This window comes from Talaromyces marneffei, chromosome 2 (assembly GCF_009556855.1).
Source record: "Talaromyces marneffei chromosome 2, complete sequence".
Taxonomy (NCBI): Eukaryota; Fungi; Ascomycota; class Eurotiomycetes; order Eurotiales; family Trichocomaceae; genus Talaromyces; species Talaromyces marneffei.
Genome location: NC_072349.1, coordinates 3250527 through 3270825, shown reverse-complemented (window position 1 = coordinate 3270825; position 20299 = coordinate 3250527). Strand labels below are relative to the sequence as shown.

Here is a 20299-nt window from a genome sequence, read left to right as displayed (position 1 = left end):
AATATAGTAGTAGTATTTCGAAGTCGATGGAGTTTGTCGTAGATGGTTCGTAGGGAACGAAGTGGGAACTCGCGCCAGGCGATGTAGTCGGTTTTTCTCTATTTCTATGAGGTTTTTGTTGAATAATGTAAATCAGACCAAGACCTCAAAAACAAGGAACCATAGCCAGCGAGTCAAGTGTGTTGGCGGGTTGACGAGTTACTATGTGTAATGGATGTAGTCTGATAGGCGAAAGATTGAGGCGGAATCCCGAAGTCTCCCGCGGAGTGTTTAAGCTGCACAGTGTGGGGGCAGACTCTTTTCTATGGAGAACTTGGAAGCATGTATGACGTCGACTATTTTATATTATATATATATCTATATTTTTTTTGATATTATCTTGGTTAAGTATTGTATTTCGTATATGATCTCTGTCGTACATTAGTCTCAGAATTATTCATTACATGTCAACCGTCTATAGGTTGTGAGCTGTCGTCGTCAGCAGTGGTGCTTCTAGAAGTGCATCCACACAGCCTGCTTGCGAGTGACTCTTCCGGAAAGCCGAGAAACGATACATACTTCCACCATCCAGGTACTCATTGCTGACTCGGAATGAATCGGTCCAGACTGTGCTAGGCTGAAGAACCCGAGTATCGCATCTAGGTCACCTGGTGCAGTACGTTACCGGTATAGTGTGGGATGATGGATGTTCCTCCAATCACGTCTGCCGTTAGAAAGCGTCGATATCCCCCGCACTAACGTACCTAACCATCTTACATAGTAGCTATGGAATGACCAGAATCGTCCGTGTTGATGGTATCTGTTGAAATGTTGATAGTCACCCTTTTCTTATAGATGATGTTTTGGCAATCGATTCCTCTAGCATGCTCTTTAGTTGAGTTATCTCCCTGTGCAAAGCCAACGCCCGTTCATGGAGTGCTTTTGCCATTAGAACGGTCGCCCTGAGACTTTGCGATTTATCTTCTGTAGTGCTAGGAGGACCATCCGTGCTGTTATCGGGCTCTATCACCTCAATCAGATCATTCAGTCTGCTGGCGAGATGCATCGCAAGTTCTTGTAGCACAATAATCTCCATGGCAACAACAGTAGACGACGACGAAGGTTCATAGGAACCCATCCTGAAGCGAGCACATCGTGCTTTGTGAGCCCCAACCGCGTCCGGAGAGTACCGGCCCGTGTCTTGGACCATCCTGGCGTGTACCAACATCGCATGCCACAGATCAATAAGTCGATTGTGGCATGAAAATAGAAGCCATAATAGTGAAGAATCGACAGAGTCCATCGCCTTGCCTGCTGGGTCCAGAGTGCCGTCGCTGCTGAGTTGATTTCGTTGTTGTGTCTGCTCAATTAGTGGTATATAGACATCCGCGAGCTTGTGAGTCAAGGCATATGTCTTTCCTACTCCAAAATTGACCTCGTCGTCAGAGACAATGCTTCCACTATCAGAAAGCCCCGGGTTTTTCTTTTCAGCATTTAATGCTTGGCTGTGGACTGTGAAGGATGGTAATTGACGTGCTAGACTTTCCAAGGTGACTGACATATTTGTCAGTTGCAGGAAAACATTTGGTGATTGTAGTATGTCCGAAACATCGATGCCTAAGTAATGGGGGGACTTTTTCGGTCTTTGTGTTGGCTCATGTTCTAGTATGCGGATCTCGTCATCTTTGATACTGTCATTTCTTCCGGAGTCTGCATGACATGCTTCATTGCCTATAATGACTGTTGTACTCTCATCTGTTACTGGAGGCTGGAATTGAGATATCGAATCATAGTTATCAATCAAAAGACTGTTTTCGGGAACAGTCCAGTCCATCAACATGCTATCAAATATGTCATCTAACGGCTGTCAGTCACTTGACTCCATGATCAAAGATAAAGTGAAGTTACCATTTGCATCAAAATTAGATATCGAGAATTCACTTTCCAGTCCCATATTGAGGCTATCAACAGGAATAGCACTACTCTGCCTAGTCGGCTGCTGTTGTGGCCGGACTTGACCACGCATTGAGGGACTATATGAACAGCTGACCCCTGCTTTGCGACATCTCGCACATGTGTCTTCATTCCTGAGAGATGATCTTGGACATTTCAATTTGAAAGAATGGCAACGATCGCAGGCTAAACGGCGTCGCAACGCTGAAGACTGTTTTGTGGTTGACATCTTGGATTTTGTGATGTTATATTGTCACCTCTCATGTTGAGATTCTGTACAAAACACGACAAGGCACCATATTCGATTGACCACCAATCACATACAAATTACTTAACAACACGATGGATTGATGCCAGAGAAATTGAAGCCTACCTTTCAAGAGCAATGTATCAGCCTCAGAGATCACGTGATTCAATAAGCAATCGCTATCCCAAAAAAGGAATAGTCCACTAATTCACCCGCGATTCCGTGATGGAGTTCCGGTTTTCGTTCGACGGCACTTCAAGATTACTTCGCTTTCCAGACCACTTTTGATATTGTCAATTGTCGTTCAAGAGCGTCAAAATGGTACGTCACGCTCCTCAGGAATTACCAGGCGAATTACAAATGGGATTTGCCGTGAGACAATGTAGAGATCTGCCCACCGGCAAGCTCGGTTTGATGACAGCATCAGACGTCTCTACAGTCCATGGCATATTTCATGCAATCGTCGATGTCAATTGGAGCTTTGCAATTGACTAGTTACAATGCTAATTTCTCGTCCTGATCCAGCCTGTCTACAACACCCCCTACACCCAGAACCTGCTCAAGAGAGCATCATACAGCCCTGCGTACCACTCCCCTTACGGACCTCAGTGAGTTCACCGATCCCATCATCCGTCACGTCTTTTCAATTGGATATAGCGGAAGCGTACAAAGGGAGGAAAAAGAGCGCATGGAATTCAAAGACCGAAATTGCTTGATCCGACCAAGAATTGATGTGGCGATTTGAATGTACAAGATGGACTGACGTTGACATCACTCACCAGGTACACCATTCCTGTCCACTGGCATGGCTTAACCATCCCTAAGGTCACCAAGGCGTAAGTGATACATACATACCATGGCTATATCAAAACCTCAGAAAATAAGAGCCATGCTGATCAGTATTCGTGGTAGTGCCACTATTGCTAGCGGATTCGGTGTTGCCGCCGGTATTTTCGCCGTCTTCTTCTTCGGCGAAGTTCCTCGTGTCAGGAAAGACATTCTCCAGAAACTTCCTTTCTTTGACAAGTACTTGGACCGCACCGTTCCTCCTGAGGACAGCGTGAGTTTTCCTTACCATGGTGTGCTCTTAGTCTCATTTTCGTCTCGTTACTAACAATATGAACAGCCCTTCTAAGCGCATGTGTCTTTTTTGACATAATTATACCGCTATATAACTAGTGGAAATAAAACGCGTGAGCAGAATGGGAAGGGATCCAAGTTACCAAGATGGCTCCGCTTCTGTAGAATACAAAACAAACCTTGATAGCATATAGAACACCAACTGTCTATTTCCTTTGTGTGCAATCATTGGTCCATAGCACCGAGCTGTAGTTACACCACAAAATCTACGAAGTACATACGCAGAGTCCATGCCACATAGTGACATGGTCCTATCAACTGACTGGGCGCAGTTAAGCGTAGTCCCGATACAAACCCCAGTAACCCTTTTTGGTCACTGATCTGGCCATATTCATCCCAACAGGCTGCTACAGCCACACTTAACCCATCAGGGAAACTGCAAGCGTGGCACAAGGGACTGTGGGCTCTGATTTGTGCCTTGAAACGAGTTGTCAAATGGTTCCTTGGCGGCTTATCTGTGGGCTGACCTAGGGTAACTTAGCTCTGATAAAGAACTCTGTCTATCTGTGGAGAAAGGGAGATACGTACTATCCTACGGACACTAACTACTCCGTCCACTACATACACTTTCTGGCAATTGAGCTGCCCATCCCATTGCGAGTTAGTATTTCTTCAATTCTCGAATCAACTTCTAGATGAGATGCGCTATGTTTCATGTGGTTCTCGTCTATGACTACGCCCGATTATCAATTCTTCATCGAGTTACGCCGTAGCGATAACAGAGAAGCCATGTCAAGCCCGCGTGGTACACCAGCCAATCTATCCAACCATGGAGGATTCTTTAGTCCATCCAACCAAAAGGTCGATCTCCCCGTTGTCAAAGTATCTCTCCAGTGGCCGGCGGTTACCTACGTATGCCATGCACGGGGTTGCGCCTTGACGTACCCTAGCACAGAAAGTCATGTTAAACCCCGAGGCTAGTTTACGACCCTTATCTCTGGTGGCTGTCATTTAGGATGGTTGTTCGCATGAACATTCCTGACGCATACTAGCGCTGCGGAGACGATCGAGGTCTATTTGATGGGATGGCTGATAGCTCTCATGGATCATATTTATTTATAAAGTGAGATGGATCATCGTTTTATGGGCGCCATATACTGACAGCATCCCCAGGTATATTCGGAAGCCCATCGTACTTCTGGGCGCCAAGCGTGCTATCTATATTCTTTCAAGGGAAAATAGCTAGCAAATGAGCGTCAATACGAAATGGCAACTATCGAAGACTCAGCGACAAAAAAGTATCGCGATGTTGACCATGCACAAGTCACATCAATCCTCCCAGACGGCGACGTGCCCATAACCGATCATATCCTTGCCTCTGACGATGCCGTCCTCGTGGCATTGGGTTACAAGCAGGAATTCAAGCGCGAGTTTTCTTTGTGGACAACCTTCTGTGTCAGTTTTGCCGTGTTGGGACTTTTGCCCTCTTTTGCCAGTACATTGTACTATGGCATGGGATATGCAGGTACAGGCGGTATGGTTTGGGGCTGGTTGATTGCCATGGTTTTTATCCAGTGTGTTGCTATGGCTATGGCCGAGCTGTGCTCTGCTATGCCCACGAGGTATATATTCAATGCCCGCAACATCGTCTGCAAGGAAACTAACTTATGCATGCTTGTAGTGGAGGTCTATATTATGCAGCAGCTGTTCTCGCACCCCCCGGCTACGGCCCCTTTGCAGCCTGGATCACAGGCTGGTCCAACTGGATCGGACAAGTGACATCTGCTCCATCAGTTGACTATGCCTTGGCCGCCATGATCCTCGCTGCAGGCAGTATCGCGAACCCGGATTACGTCCCCACAACCTGGCAGACATATCTACTCACTGTGTTCATTCTCATCATTCACACCGTGATTAGCAGTATGCCCACCAAATGGATCGCAACAATCAACTCGTGGGGATCAACATTCAACATTATCGCACTGGTCATCACCCTCATCACTATCCCAGCAGCGACTAGCAACATCCCCAAATTCACATCCGCGAAGGATGTCTGGGGCACAATCTACAATGGCACCGATTACCCAGATGGTGTTGCCATCCTCATGTCCTTTGTAGGCGTCATCTGGACCATGTCAGGCTACGACTCCCCCTTCCATTTATCAGAGGAATGCTCCAACGCCAACATCGCATCTCCACGTGCCATCACAATGACATCCGCAGTCGGCGGTCTGCTAGGCTGGTTCCTGCAGCTCGTCGTCGCCTACACCGTGACCGATATCGATTCCGTCATAAGCTCTGATCTAGGCCAACCATGGGCTTCATATCTGCTACAGGTACTGCCACAACAGACGGCAATGGCAATCCTGGCTTTGACAATCGTCTGCGGCTTCTCAATGGGCCAGGGATGCATGGTCGCCGCCTCGCGAGTGACATATGCCTACGCCCGCGATGATTGTTTCCCGCTTTCAGGCTTGTGGAAGCAAGTGAACCCCCGCACACAAACACCCGTCAACGCAGTCGTCCTCAACTGCGTCCTCGGTATTCTCATGTGTCTGCTGATTTTCGGCGGCACAGTCGCTATCGGTGCTCTGTTCAGCATCGGCGCAATCGCACAGTTCATTGCCTTCGCAATCCCCATCGCGATTCGCGTGTTCATTGTCGGCGATAGGTTCAAGCCCGGCCCCTGGAACCTGGGTAAAATGAGTAAACCCATCGGTGCCACGGGCGCCATGTTTGTGTTCCTCATGTTACCTATCCTGTGTTTGCCGAGTGTGACGGGTAATGATTTGACGGCTGATTTGATGAATTGGACGTGTTTGGTGTATGGCGCCCCGATGTTGGCGGTTTCGATTTGGTGGGTGATTGATGCGAAGAAGTGGTTCAAGGGTCCCAAGGTTAATGTTGAGCATTCTTTGTATGGGGTTCATGATGTTGCGGGTGTGCCCCCTCCTCAAGATGAGGCTGACAAGGAGGAAGATACTACCATTACTGGCTCCAAGCATAGCGCTGATAGTAAAGATGTTGTGTCTTGAGAGTTCTCGGAGTCAGATGCCTCTTATAGGTGCCGATGACGGACGAGATGCGTCGAAACGAGGAGGTTTCTTTGTATATAATAATATTATTTGATACCAGCGTAATCAATTATCTTTTGCCGTTCTCATAACCTTTCTGACTCTTTTTGTATACATATTAATAAGGAAGAAGATATCCAACAAACTTAACGCCATATCTCAATCGTCAGGTAGAGTCCTTGAAACAAGAGAGAAGGCTCAATTTTGCATCCTTCATCACCGATTTTGGAGGGCAATGTGAGACCAATAAGAAAAGAGAAAAGAAGAAAGAAATTATATTCCCAGTATTGAATATAATCGAAGATGCGTGAGCGCAAAGGAAACAACCAAGAGAAAAAAAAGCATAGTACACAAAGAATTCTTATAGTATAATAGAAAAGTTACATAATAAATAAAAGAAACCAAAAAACACCATGTATGATTCGTTATCAATCAATCCACCTTGTCAGTTGATCCCCCATTCAATAACCCTTCCTTACCCTCAAGACGGAAGAAGCCACCACCGCTGCCACCAGTGCTAGTTCCATAACCAAGGATACCACCGCCGTTGTTGCTTCCGTAGGCGGATAATCCTCGTCTGAGCTGTCTCCTGCGGTGTGCGATGTACGCGGCGATGGAGCTGATCACAAGGATGATGGCTGACCATATAGGATGGTTGGTTATGAAGGACCACGTATGGAAGAATGTGCCCTCGAAAAATCCGATTGTGGATTTGGATCGGAGCTTTGGAGGGTCGCTGATTACCAGGGGGATGGTCTCGAGGATTGAGGTTCGGGATGGCATGATCTTGGCACCGCTGCTGGTGGAGTCCCAGTAGCGTCGGTTCTGTGCACATGTTAGTAAAAGGACATTCCATACACCGAGGCTGAACATCACTTACATCTTCATCGTTGATGATAACTCGCTCGCCGTCCTTCACATCGATTCCGTAGGTAGTACGCAACCAGCGATCCCAGAAATCACCATCAACCCAGGCAAAAGCAACTTGCTTCTTATCTTCCTCTCGAATGTTGATATGCATGCTCTTTGCAGCGCGCAGAGCTCGCTGGTCATCACGGTCCTCAGCCTCTTCAATGCGCAATTGTTTAGAATCTCGGAGTTCCTGTCTCTCCAGACGGAATAACTGGGTTTGCTTATCCATCCATTCCATAGCAGCATTTTTCAATTCGGCCTGGCCGAGTCGGAACTCATCGGATCGTTTATGGCTGAGGATGCCAAGGACCACATATTTGTTTTGCATGATCTCCTTTGCATTAGATACTGTCAGCTCCGGTACGATAGGAAGCCAATGGCCCCGCATCCATTCCAAAACTCGAGGATTGTCTCTCATATCATACGGAGCCAAAGCATTGAAGTACGTTGGCCTTCCGTCTCTGACAACAAGCAAACGAGGCCATGTGGAGATCTTAAATCTGTCTGCAAGAATCTCGCTATCGGTTTTGACCAGTCGAGCATGTCCGACCAAAGGTAAAGCTAGCTGCTCCAAGGCTGCAAAGTCCTCGGAAGTGGTTGCTTTGTCGAAGAAGTAAAGGAAGATGACCTCGCCGGTTTCCTCCATTTCCTTGAACGTCGACGCATCTACGTATTTGACACCAGCGCCAGTGTCTACTGCTTTCTGAGCGTAACTGATCAGATCGCCCACTCCACGAAGACCTTGATATTCGACCTTTTCTCCTCCTTTGAAGAAGAACATTGTTGGGTATCCTTTGACGCCGGCATCTTTGCAAAGTCGCTTTTCAACGTCGCAATTGACTTCCCCAACATTTAGCTGGCCCTTCATCTCTTTGGCCATTGTCAGCCAAGGAGGTGCTAGAGCTTGACAATGATGGCACCACGGAGCATAAAACTTGACGAACCAGGGGTCCCGCGTTCGTGTGACAAACTTCTGGAAACTCTCAGCTGTTAGTGGAACGGAAGTTCCTTGAGGGTTGTAGATAATTGAAGGCTTCTCTTCAGTTATCTTCGAAGTCTTAGTAGAAGTCGTATCAGCGGCTTTCGATTCTTCTTTATCGATCGTCTCGGTTGACTGCGATACTTTCTCATTGTAATTCTCGGCAGCTTTAGCGCCGGCGGCGGGATCTTTGTCTTTCGCTTGAGGCACGTCTGGTTTTTCAGTGACATCAACACTATCCGCTCCAGGCTCAGGCAGCTTGGGTCCACTGGCGGGACGGGATCCAGGACGTATTTGCTCCAACTTTTCTTCAATGAAATTGCTCAATCCCTGCATGTTCTTCATGCCGGAGTATTGCTCTACCAATTCACCATTATGATAGAGAGAAAACGTAGGGAAGAACTTGATATCCAACTCAACGCATAAATCTCGGAAAGCCAAGCAATTCATCTCTGCAAAATGGAAATCATAATATCCCGTAAATGAATTCAATGAGGATTGGGGATCCGGCGATTTGGTGGAGGAGGATGAAAGAGGATCCGAGGTCTGTGGCACGTCAGTCTTGACCGTGGAAAGAGTAGAGCTCGAGGTTCCTTACATAGTAGAACTCATATAATGTTTGCCATGAAGGTGCGATAGCTTGGCAGTGTGGACAGGACGGCGAGAAATGTTTTACGAACCTATATGGTCAATCGTTAGGGATTACATCAAGGATCAACTTCTGTTCTCCAGTGCGAGCGACATACCAGTATCCATTGGCGATAGTAGTTTTGAAGTTATCTGGACCCAGCTGCATCTCTGGTGGAACTTCAATGCCATTGAAGATCTTAGTAGTAGGCTCATCGTCACTCTCGTCTGTTCCGTCTTGTCTTTTATAGAGATTCGTGGCTAGGGAGGGGACTATAGCGAGCGAAAAGAGCGACCACGCCAACAGGGACGACTTCATGATGGCGGTATCACCAGCGAGTGGCTGAAAGAAAATCTTCCTGAAAGAAAAGGATCGCCAAGGTGCTCAGTACATCTGCGTTCCAGGCGAGCTGTCAAGATCAGCGCATTGATAAGGACTAACGGCGGAATGCGGTGTATGCAAGGCGGAAATGATCGGAAAGAGGGTATAGGAAGTTGTATAGTTATGTCAAAATATTCCACAGGCCGTAGTCCGTGGCCGGGGATGTCGAAGATGTGTTGCCAGGATGATGTACAGTATGGACAATCAATGGTGGCACTCCTAGAAACTTGGAGGACGTGGGCGATCTGTCCCTTTTGGGCGTGGCGCCAAACCATACCGTAACTTTCGAGTTTATCCGCTCCGGCTACACCACTCACTTCCGCCAACCACCAGCATACACAGCTGCTCGGCAAGCGACACTTCGATCAACAATTGCGCCTCGTAGCTGCGGAATTGATTCCAATTCATATCTGTCGCTCAATTGCGCTGTCTCAAGATGAGGCCAGCTCTTAGATTATTGGCCAATGTCAAGCCAGCCCGGTACTTGGAGCCTTTCGCTCCCACCGGGTTGACCGGGCTCGTTACACATCCCAGTCCTCGTCCGACGCTCATCTTCCTTTATACCCAGACACTCGAGAAGCTCAAGCAATTCCCCGAGTCTTCAGCCTATCGCCAGTCTGTTGAAGCCCTCACCCGCCACCGCCTTCAAATTGTCGAGTCCGCAAAGCCCCCCGGTTTCGACGAATGGCTTCAGCGCGTTAAGAAGGTTGTCGCCGAGAATCCCGAACGGTTCGCGAAAGCTCGTTTGGCCAACGGTACCTTTGCAGGAATCCAACAGGATGATATCTACGGCGGCACCAAGGCAAAAGAATGGGACGGACTAGTTGGACCTATCACCGAAGGGCCTTCGAGAACACCGGAGGAGGTCGCTCAGTGGGAAGCAATTATTGAAGATGCTGCCCAGCCTGAAAGCGCTTCAGATTTCCATGAAGAGACTATCAACTGGGAGAGCGAGCCTTCATTGGAGGCAGAACAGTAAGTTCCTAGATCTCGGCTGGCATTCAATCAGAGTTGGGCTGATATATTATAGAATTGCTGAAATCGAAAACAAAATCGGCGCTGGCCTCATTGAGGAAGTTATCCAGGTGGCTGAAGGTGAGCTCGGTCTTGTAGACGAGTTGGCTAAGGCCCAAGTGTGAGTTATCAGAACCCTGGAGTTCCGTCATAGCGATTGCTAATTTATGTATAGGTGGGAGGAGCTTGCTGAAAAGCCCAAGCCCGGACAGTGGACATATTTCGCTCGCGACACGCATACTCCTGGAAAGCCTTGATTGCGCCACAAGTTGAGAGTATAGATGTAATTATAAGCTTTTATTTGTTAGAGAGGATCAATTTCATGTCTTCCTGGTCTTCAACGTTTGTCCCAAAAATAGATCCCTGGATATTGGCACTTCATCGACTCTGTCAGTCTGTAAACATTTGCATGCTACGTAGTAGTTCATTTAACTTGGTTTCTAAGCTATTCCAACGTCAATGGTGCTGTTGGCCCTACAGTTCCATACAGAGTATGCAAAAGCATGAGGAGTGAGTGCAAGAGGGGAGTTACGCTAAGCCCTTTTTGGACAACCCACTCCGAACTGGACACATTAATGATCTCCGCGATCAATCGCACCGCATACAACAAAAGCTCCGCGACGCTACTTTCAGCCAGTGTTGCAATATTCCGAGTTCAGATATTGACTGTACAGATCTCCCACGACTTACTATATATCGCGGTGCCTCTTTCGCCCTGACCGAGCCCGTCCTCACGGGCACACATCCACACCCCTCAACATACCAACAAACAATCAACATGCGGCTCGATATCAAGGTGCGTTGCTTTTGAGCAAGATGGCTAGTTTGGATATGAGATAATGCAGTCTTGTGTATACATAAAATATGATCTGTGAACATGACTGACTCAATTGTTCTCGCAGAGACAACTCTTTGCTCGCTCCGAGCGAGTAAAGGGTATTGACTTCCACCCGACAGAGCCATGGGTAAGTTCTGACCCCTATCTGCGATTGATCGCTGCTAACATGTCTACAGATCTTAACTACGCTCTATAGCGGTAAGTTTTATTTTCGAACAGAGGAAACCCATTGGAGTTGATACTGATCATCTCAGGCCACGTCTACATCTGGTCGTACGAAACTCAGGTATGGCACTTTGCGTCGACGCCTTTCCAATCATCAGCCCATTCCAATCGGCGCTACCAGTACACAATAAACTAACAATGATTCTTCATTAGTCGATCATCAAAACATTCGAACTCACCGATGTACCCGTTCGCGCTGGTCGTTTCATTGCCCGAAAGAACTGGATTGTCTGCGGTAGCGATGATTTCCAAGTGCGAGTTTACAACTATAATACATCAGAGAAAATCACATCGTTCGAAGCTCACCCTGACTATATCCGATCGATCGTTGTTCACCCTACCCAACCATTCGTTCTCACTGCCTCGGATGATATGACCATTAAGCTATGGGATTGGGATAAGGGTTGGAAATGTGTGCAGGTCTTCGAAGGCCATAGCCACTATGTTATGGGGCTTGCTATCAACCCCAAGGACACAAACACATTTGCGTCTGCCTGTTTAGATCGAACAGTTAAGATCTGGAATCTTGGCTCGGGACATGCAAATTACACTCTTGAAGCTCACGGTATGCACAATCCTCTCCGTTGGAAGTGTGCTGTTCAGCGCTAACGGACTTCTAGAGACGAAAGGTGTGAACAGTGTGGATTACTATGGACAGGCCGATAAGCCGTATCTTTTAACGACTTCAGACGACAAGACGGTCAAAGTGTGGGATTACACTACCAAGGCATTGATCGCGACCTTGGAAGGACATACCAGCAATGTTTCCTTCGCCTGCTACCACCCAGAGCTCCCCGTCATTATCTCCGGTTCCGAAGATGGCACAGTCAAGGTCTGGCACGCCAGCACATATAGATTGGAGCAATCGCTCAACTATGGACTTGAACGAGCATGGTGTGTTAGCTACCAACGAGGTAGACAGGGCATTGCGATGGGATTCGACGATGGTGCTGTTGTCGTTAAGATGGGTAGAGAAGAGCCGGCTGTCTCCATGGACGGTTCTGGAAAGGTCATTTATTCACGACACACCGAGGTGGTCTCGACAGTCATCAGAGGTGACGACTTGAAGGACGGTGCACCTCTCGCTTTGCCCACTAAGGATTTGGGCTCATGCGAAATCTACCCCCAAACCCTTGTGCATTCGCCGAACGGTCGTTTCGTCTCCGTGTGCGGTGATGGTGAATATATTATCTACACAGCTCTTGCATGGCGTAACAAGGCTTTCGGTCAAGCTTTAGACTTTGCTTGGGGCTCCAGGGACAACAGTAACGATTATGCTATTCGGGAGTCTGCAACAAGCGTCAAGATTTTCAAGAACTTCAAGGAACAGAAGGAAGGACTCGATGTTGGTTTCCAAGCCGAGGGTCTCTCTGGTGGTGTTCTTCTAGGTGTCAAGGGACAGGGAGGCATTGGCTTGTTTGACTGGGAAACTGGCAGTCTAGTTCGACGCATTGAGGTTGAGCCACGCGAGGTAAGTATCTGTCAAACATTATCATTGATTATAGAAACTAATGGTTACAGGTTTACTGGTCTGAATCTGGTGAGCTCGTCGCTCTTGCCTGCGAGGACACTTGCTATATTCTACGCTTCTCGAGAGAAAACTACGTCAACGGCCTAAATGCTGGAGAAGCCGACGAAGATGGTGTTGAGTCTGCATTCGAGGTTGTTACTGATATCAGTGAGACTGTCCGAACCGGAGAATGGGTCGGCGATTGTTTCATTTACACAAACTCAACCAACCGATTGAACTACTTGGTCGGTGACCAGACCTACACTATCTCACACTTCGACCAAGCCATGTACATCCTTGGCTACTTGCCTCGAGATGGACGTATCTACCTCGCCGATAAAGATGTTGAAATTGTGTCTTTTGCTCTCTCGCTGTCTGTCGTGGAGTACCAGACTTTGGTTCTTCGAGGCGATATGGACTCTGCTGCCGAACTGCTCGCCGACATCCCGCAAGATCAAATGAATAAAATCGCTCGCTTCTTGGAAGGTCAAGGATTCAAGGAGCTCGCTCTCGAGGTCTCACCAGACTCCGAACACCGCTTCGACCTTGCTCTTTCCCTCAGCCGTCTAGACATTGCCCTCGAACTCGCCCGCGAAGCGGACGTTGAGCACAAATGGAAGACTGTCGGCGACGCAGCCCTGGCCGCATGGGACCTGAACCTTGCGCAAGAATGCTTCACTCACGCCAAGGATCTCGGCTCTCTCCTCCTCCTCTACACTTCCAGCCGCAACACAGACGGACTCCGCTCCCTTGCCGACCAAGCCTCCGTCGCTGGACTGCACAACGTCGCTTTCTCTGCCCTCTGGACCATCGGCGACATCGACGCTTGCATTGACCTCTTGGTCTCAACCAATCGTCTTGCCGAAGCAGTCCTTTTCGCACAAACATACAAACCCTCGAAAACTCCCAATCTGGTCGTCCAATGGAAGGAATCGTTGGAACAATCCGGTAAGGCTAAAGTTGCTCGTCTGATCGGTGTACCCCCTGGTGCGGAGGGCGTCGAAGCTGACGACGACCTGTTCCCCGAATGGGATGAATATCTACATCTTGAGAAGGAAGGACCGCCCGAACCACCATCTTCAGAATCTCTGATTGATATTGATGGTGAGAATGGAGAGGCTGAGACGGCCGTTAATGGGGGAGCGGAGATTGAGGCCGAGGCGTGAAAATTAGATTAATAAATTCTTGTCTTTTTCTTTCATTCTGTCAATTAATCACCTTGAAAAAAATGATTCATGGGATTTATGCACGCCTGTTTGTCCTGATTGGCCCTAATTGATTATTTTCAGTCATACGTACAGTACAGAGAGAGTAGATTCTCTAGTAGACTCTCTTTGATTTGCCCAAGGCAAGCTTTCATAGCACAGTTCATCAAGCAACGCCACTCACCAGCGCCCTTCTGTCTCTAATTTGTTTTCGATGGCCGCTTACGTATACCGTCATCTAAGCATTACAGTAAATGATTTGGCTACATACTGTACATAGTTAGGTAGAGGATGCGGAGGTGCCAGAAAGTGGCAGACATTCCTGAGCCCTCATCCCCAGCCCTACGTGGCGCCCGCCTTCTTGCGGATGGCTGGATATGGGCCGCTCTTATTGGTTGAAATGGCTGGGATGGTGCCCCACTTGAGCAACACAGCCAATCACAGTATTGGGATCTATATAAATGGTCAGCACATCGTGAACATGCCACTTCTAGGCTGGAGGCGTTCTTGTTTCTAGGCTCGAAATAAGACGTGCTATTCCGACGCATATAGATCTTAATTGTTAGCCGTCTCTTTCGGCATTCGGACTTATTGGATAACCCCAGCATATCCTTGACTGAGAGCGTGTTTGAACGTGCCACAGCCTGATCCGGACGTTTTTGTCGTTGGCAATGTGGGATGTTTCTGGTTAAGAAAAACTAGATCAATGTGATAAAATGTTGATAATCCCTTCCTCTACGGTTATCTCCTTAGTTTTCTATACTGATAGTCACTCGTGCCTTTTACTATACCCGATAGCTTGAATCCAATTGTTGGGATATATATCCACCTTACCTCGTCCATCGACCACATAATATCAACGGTAACTGGGCCACTCTACGCTCCGCTGCTCGGGAGACCAGGGAAAATGATCTTTACACTGAATACGATATCCAAGGTTTTCGCCTTGGTATCGTTCATTCTCAGTATGCTTTGCCTGTTTGCTGGCTCACAAAATTCGGTATTGCAGAATGCGAGTGTCATGATGGTCAGTATCCATCAATTAGTGGCTTTTTCGATCAAACCAATTACTAACGTTGGCTTCTTTTTATGAATAGCTTGATACTTCAGCATCCCAGCCTACCTCAGCAATCCAATCAGCGGTGAATAGTACCACAGCTGATTTGGGTTTAAAAGACTTCTATGCCATACACGTTTTGTCATACTGCGAAGGAACTTTCAAAAGGGCTGGCGAGGGCGGACTGAACTTGACAAGCTGCTCAAAACGCAAAGCACCCTTTGCATTCAATCCGACGAAAGTCTTCTCTACGGAGTTCAAGGCTGGCTTTAACATATCGGATATCAACTGGCCAGACAGAATCAACGATGACTTTGAAGTCATGGAAATGACTGCCAAAGCCATGTCAGTGCTGTATGTCGTTGGCGTGGCAGCAACGGGAGTCGCGTTTCTCATGGAAATTCTCCTTACGCAAGCTGGAGGAAAGCCATCCATGTTTGCGCATTTATTCTTTGTTGTGGTATGTCACCCAGTTAACGTCGTCTGATAAAGTCCTAAGACTGACATGTTCTGCGTATAGCTCAGTTTTGTTTGCCTGGGGATCTCGTCCTCCTTGGCGACGGTGATTGCTGTTCAGTTCGTGAACCTTATCAACCGACATGGTCAAGAATATGGCCTCGTCGCAAAAGGGGGCGGTAGCTTCCTGGGCATGACATGGTCTGCCGTTATGCTGTCTTTCCTCACGATTGTTTTTAGTGTCATTACATTACCGTCCTCTGCCAGTCCTCCCGTCTTAGAGAAGGAAATTGAAGATGTGTAGACATCGGATATTGAGGCGCGGTCCGTCTGGTACTAGATTGTGTTTATATATGTGTGAATATGTTTTGACTCCAACCAACTTGCATGCAGACTCGGCTCACTTTGCCATTAAAGGAATTTGGGAGAACAGTAGAACATAAGTCCAGGTAGCCTACACTGGTCAACGATAATAACCGGACTTGTGACGAGTACTGCGGATATACGCATCGTGCCCTAGTTTCGTGTGTTACATGTACTCTGGTCGATAACGGCACCCCGGTGAATTGAGTGATTTTGATCGCAAGTCAGTAGTCTAGCTGATAGCATTTGAGGGATTTATTTGCGGTAATTTGTCGCACCACGGAACTTGTCAGAAAGTGAAGCTAATTCGACATTTTCCCGAATCTACTATGTATATCCCATTCGTAACCAATAGTAGTGGTGTTGTTTCAGGAACTAAATACCTACTAGGGGCAGGGTTGCTGGGACAATGTATCACTAGCAAGTACTGCGGCAACCATTGAGTGATGGATAGACTGGATTCATTCCGTTTCCGTCTTCTATGTAACCTACACGTCACGGTTCGGATTAACCTCAGGAGTGTCCTTTGGTTAGAGATTGAGATCCCCAAAGAGGATAGACTTTCTTAAACAAGTGTTGGAAGCGTCCGGAATAAAGGCCGAAAGCTCTCACCAACAAGGGCAAAAATAGAGTCAGGTATACTGTGCTCCGTACTGTAGATAACACCAAGCCGCCCCGCCCCCGCAATCTCCCGATAATTCAGCGTAGCAAACGAACAACTGCCCATCCAGGCAACTTCGTGTTTAATTTTCTCTGTGGTATCGCAGGGTCGGACGACTCCAGTCCTTGGCGGGCACGGTGAGCCTTTTGATTCGCATGTGAAACTTTCACCATGGGCACACGAATGAAAGGTGAGGATCCGGGCGCTCGCACAGGGATTGATGACTCGTTTGTCGGGATATCGCTTCTGAAAGGAGTATTGTAGTAATCAAACCGAATGTGCAGCGCAGGTTCGGAGCATATGAGAGCGAGCAGTAGTTGTAACTGCTGAGAAGCAGTGCTACTACATAGTAGTCATGTTGTATGAGAAGAGCTAGGGTGGTTTGGTGGACAACCCAAACAAGGCAAGTAACTATGACGGAAGGCCCCGCGATGACATCGTCTCCCGTTGGCAGGCGCGAAGGGCAGCTAGTTGCAGTACCCTGGGGGAAGGAACGTCCTGGGAAAGCTTTGCGTCACTTGGATTGCCCCTCCTTCCTTTTCCATAAACAATTTCAACTTGCTCTCCTTCTCTCTTCTTCTTCTTCCTTTTATTCACCCATCCTCTCCTTCAAGCTTCACCTCTGCATAGCTTCTGCGAGCTTCCCATCAACCAATCTCACTACAGAAGAGCTTCCTTTCTCTCGCCACTTCATTTTTTTTCACCTGTAGCACGAACATTAGCTCGGTTCATCACGTCCCAGCATGGGTAAAAAAGCAATTCAGTTCGGTGGCGGCAATATTGGCCGTGGCTTTGTTGCTGAGTTCCTGCATGAGTCTGGCTACGAGGTTGTCTTCATCGATGTCGTGCCACAGGTCATCGAATCGTTGAACAAAAACAAGAGCTATGAAGTCACCGAGATCAGCGAAGAGGGCGAAAAGACCAAGACCATTACCAACTACCGTGCTCTGAGCTCCAAGACCCAAGAACCAGAGGTCGTTAAGGAGATCGCTACTGCCGATGTCGTCACCTGTGCCGTCGGACCAAACATCCTAAAATTCATTGCTCCCGTCATTGCCAAGGGCATTGATGCTCGTGAAGAGGGACTTCCCCCCATTGCTGTCATCGCCTGTGAGAATGCCATTAACGCAACTGATGCTCTTCGTGGCTATATCGAAGAACACCTCGACAAGTCTCGTCTAGACACTCTTCCCAAGCGTGCTCGCTTCGCCAACTCGGCCATCGATCGTATCGTCCCTACCCAGCCCGAACACGCAGGTCTCAACGTTCGTATCGAGAAGTTCTACGAGTGGGCGGTTGAACAGACTCCATTCGGTGAATACGGTCATCCAGATATCTCTGCCATCCACTGGGTTGACCATCTCGAGCCTTACATTGAGCGCAAGCTCTTCACTGTCAATACTGGTCACGCAACGGCCGCCTACTATGGCTACAAAGCCGGCAAAAAGACAATCCACGAGGCTATGGCCGAAGAGACCATTCACAAGGCAGTTCATGCGGCTTTAGACGAGACTGCATCCTTGATTATCAGCAAACATGAAATCACTGAACAGGAACAGAAGGAATACGTTAAGACCATCATCTCACGTATCTCCAACCCCTACCTTGAGGACGTTGTCGAGCGTGTTGGCCGTGCCCCATTGCGCAAGCTTTCTCGCAAGGAGCGATTCATCGGGCCGGCTGCCCAACTGGCTGAGCGTGGCATGAAATTCGACGCCTTGCTCGGATCCATTGAGAAGGCACTTCAGTTCCAGAATGTCAAGGGAGATGATGAGAGTACAGAACTCGCTAAGATACTCAGTGAAAAAACCGCCGCCGAAGCTACTCAACAAATCACCGGCCTCGAGACCGATCACCCGCTTTACCAGCCTGTCTTGAAGGTTGTTGAGAAGGTTCAGTCAGTGTCAAAGTAGGATGCTCCTCCCTTTGGGTCAGCGGCGAGTTATTCACCACACGATCATGTCTATTCTATTGAATGAACAACGTTCCTGATATGTGGAGGACAGACCGCAGGCCCGAATTTGAGAGACGACATTAAAAAAGTGGAGTCTTCGGATCAGAAGTACCCATACACGAGTTCCCACGGGATACGGTTCCTGCCATTAATAAGATCATGGTTTACCACGTAGAGACCATCTTCTATTCTGTCCTACGATCATGCCGCATATTTGCGTGCTTTATGTGCTAGCAAGAATCATCAGCCATGAGCTGTTTAGATCAATAATACCCAATACCAACTGAAGCAACAAAACCATTTCATTTTCGAAGTAACAGGCTAGATTCGTCCGAAAAAGAGTGACTAGTATTTAAACCATCATCAAGAATCAACTCTTATATCATACGAACTTATCATTATCATGATCAATACGTAGTTATCAGCGGGGCTTCTCCACATACAGTGCATCTAGATAAGAAAGATATCATCTCTCATGATTCATTCGTATTCTACAGAATATCCATTTCGCGTAGCAAATGATCTATAGTAATTTTGAGGTATCAATATCATACATCCATCCATCCAACAAATGTCGTCGCCGTCAACCCCCTCACAATCCCCATCATCGATATCTCGGACTATCTCTCCAAAGACGAATCCGCAACAGCATCAATCGCATCTTCCATCTCATCTGCAGCCCAGTCCCCTGGGTTCCTCCAAATCACTGGTCATGGCATCGCCCCAGAACTGACTATAAAGCTACTCGACCGACTCAAGGCATTCTTCGCTCTTCCCCTCGAAACGAAAACAACCCTGCACAGAAACAACTCTCCAGCTTTAAGGGAATTCGAGGCCGTCGGCGAGCAGAGCCTCGAAAAGGGGGTTATGGACTCCAAAGAGGGGTTTATGATTGGACCGGAATGGCTGGTGGAAAATGCCAAAAATGCGAGGTTTCTGCAAGGTCCGAATCAGTGGCCGGCGGAGACAGATGTTGATGGTCTGAGGGCCGTCATGATGGAATATTTTCGGGAGATGCAGGCACTCAGCAAGATTATGTTTCGGTTAATAGCTTTGGGGCTGACGTTGGAAGAGAGTTATTTTGATGGGTTTGTTGGTAGTGAGGATTGTGAGTGCCCCCCTTTCTTCAGCTTTCGGGGGATCATTGCTAAACAGCGGAAAATAAAGTAATAACGATGTGTCGAGCGCATAGATATCCGCCGACTACGCAGGAAATGTCCAAAAAGTCAAGGGGTATAGGCGCGCATACAGACTTTGGTGCATTGACGTTACTGCTACAAGACAAAGGTACGTTGGTCCGAAATTACCAGACCTCTTTACTGATTTTAGGATAATACTTGGTGGCTTAGAAGTCTTCCATCGACCTACAGAGACCTGGCACCCTGTTCAGCCAGTTGTAGGTGCATTTGTAGTGAATATTGGTGATATGTTAGGTATGATAACCGCCAACGACATCAACTTCCTCTTGATCTCTCGCACTCTAACATATATAGAACGATGGACAAACAACAAATACACTTCCACCCTCCATAGGGTTACTTCTCCCGTAAGCAATGAATATCGCTACAGCGTAGCTTTCTTCAACGAAGGACTTCTCGATCAGATGATTGAATGTATCCCGACTTGTCTAGAGTCCGGTCAAAAGGCACTGTATGAGCCGGTGAAGGTAGAAGAGCATTTGCGAGAGCGGTATGGTAGCAGTTATATCAAAGTTGGTATAATCGCTTGAAACCAATAAGTTATTTTGTTTGTATGAACCTCAAAAAATACAAAAACAGATAGA

At 47.6% G+C, this 20299-nt stretch overlaps 9 protein-coding genes across 9 annotated transcripts; 7 read left to right on the top strand and 2 right to left on the bottom strand.

Annotated features, from left to right (window-relative positions):
- Positions 1-817: 817 nt before the first annotated feature.
- Positions 818-2005, bottom strand: EYB26_003538 (uncharacterized protein; the record flags this gene model as incomplete). The annotated part of the gene is made up of 2 exons (XM_054262838.1): positions 818-1836; positions 1888-2005. 2 exons carry the CDS (start codon positions 2003-2005, stop codon positions 818-820), a joined length of 1137 nt encoding a protein of 378 aa, XP_054118813.1.
- A 492-nt stretch (positions 2006-2497) lies between these two features.
- EYB26_003537 (uncharacterized protein) lies at positions 2498-3314 on the top strand (the record flags this gene model as incomplete). Its single annotated transcript, XM_054262837.1, has 5 exons — positions 2498-2500; positions 2705-2787; positions 2962-3015; positions 3092-3239; positions 3306-3314. The coding sequence occupies 5 exons, from the start codon at positions 2498-2500 to the stop codon at positions 3312-3314; spliced, it is 297 nt and encodes a 98-aa protein (XP_054118812.1).
- A 1211-nt stretch (positions 3315-4525) lies between these two features.
- On the top strand, positions 4526-6294 carry EYB26_003536 (uncharacterized protein; the record flags this gene model as incomplete). The annotated part of the gene is made up of 2 exons (XM_054262836.1): positions 4526-4881; positions 4941-6294. 2 exons carry the CDS (start codon positions 4526-4528, stop codon positions 6292-6294), a joined length of 1710 nt encoding a protein of 569 aa, XP_054118811.1.
- A 471-nt stretch (positions 6295-6765) lies between these two features.
- Positions 6766-9170, bottom strand: EYB26_003535 (uncharacterized protein; the record flags this gene model as incomplete). Its single annotated transcript, XM_054262835.1, has 4 exons — positions 6766-7158; positions 7214-8770; positions 8823-8904; positions 8971-9170. The coding sequence occupies 4 exons, from the start codon at positions 9168-9170 to the stop codon at positions 6766-6768; spliced, it is 2232 nt and encodes a 743-aa protein (XP_054118810.1).
- A 499-nt stretch (positions 9171-9669) lies between these two features.
- EYB26_003534 (uncharacterized protein) lies at positions 9670-10504 on the top strand (the record flags this gene model as incomplete). The annotated part of the gene is made up of 3 exons (XM_054262834.1): positions 9670-10208; positions 10264-10368; positions 10423-10504. The coding sequence occupies 3 exons, from the start codon at positions 9670-9672 to the stop codon at positions 10502-10504; spliced, it is 726 nt and encodes a 241-aa protein (XP_054118809.1).
- Positions 10505-11025: 521 nt separating this feature from the next.
- Positions 11026-13986, top strand: EYB26_003533 (uncharacterized protein; the record flags this gene model as incomplete). Its single annotated transcript, XM_054262833.1, has 7 exons — positions 11026-11043; positions 11150-11212; positions 11262-11283; positions 11340-11371; positions 11464-11875; positions 11931-12781; positions 12832-13986. The coding sequence occupies 7 exons, from the start codon at positions 11026-11028 to the stop codon at positions 13984-13986; spliced, it is 2553 nt and encodes an 850-aa protein (XP_054118808.1).
- Positions 13987-14932: 946 nt separating this feature from the next.
- On the top strand, positions 14933-15842 carry EYB26_003532 (uncharacterized protein; the record flags this gene model as incomplete). Its single annotated transcript, XM_054262832.1, has 3 exons — positions 14933-15052; positions 15123-15542; positions 15603-15842. 3 exons carry the CDS (start codon positions 14933-14935, stop codon positions 15840-15842), a joined length of 780 nt encoding a protein of 259 aa, XP_054118807.1.
- Positions 15843-17305: 1463 nt separating this feature from the next.
- On the top strand, positions 17306-18587 carry EYB26_003531 (uncharacterized protein; the record flags this gene model as incomplete). Its single annotated transcript, XM_054262831.1, has 2 exons — positions 17306-18471; positions 18569-18587. The coding sequence occupies 2 exons, from the start codon at positions 17306-17308 to the stop codon at positions 18585-18587; spliced, it is 1185 nt and encodes a 394-aa protein (XP_054118806.1).
- Positions 18588-18765: 178 nt separating this feature from the next.
- On the top strand, positions 18766-20245 carry EYB26_003530 (uncharacterized protein; the record flags this gene model as incomplete). Its single annotated transcript, XM_054262830.1, has 5 exons — positions 18766-18772; positions 19046-19624; positions 19684-19803; positions 19866-19949; positions 20010-20245. The coding sequence occupies 5 exons, from the start codon at positions 18766-18768 to the stop codon at positions 20243-20245; spliced, it is 1026 nt and encodes a 341-aa protein (XP_054118805.1).
- Positions 20246-20299: the final 54 nt, after the last annotated feature.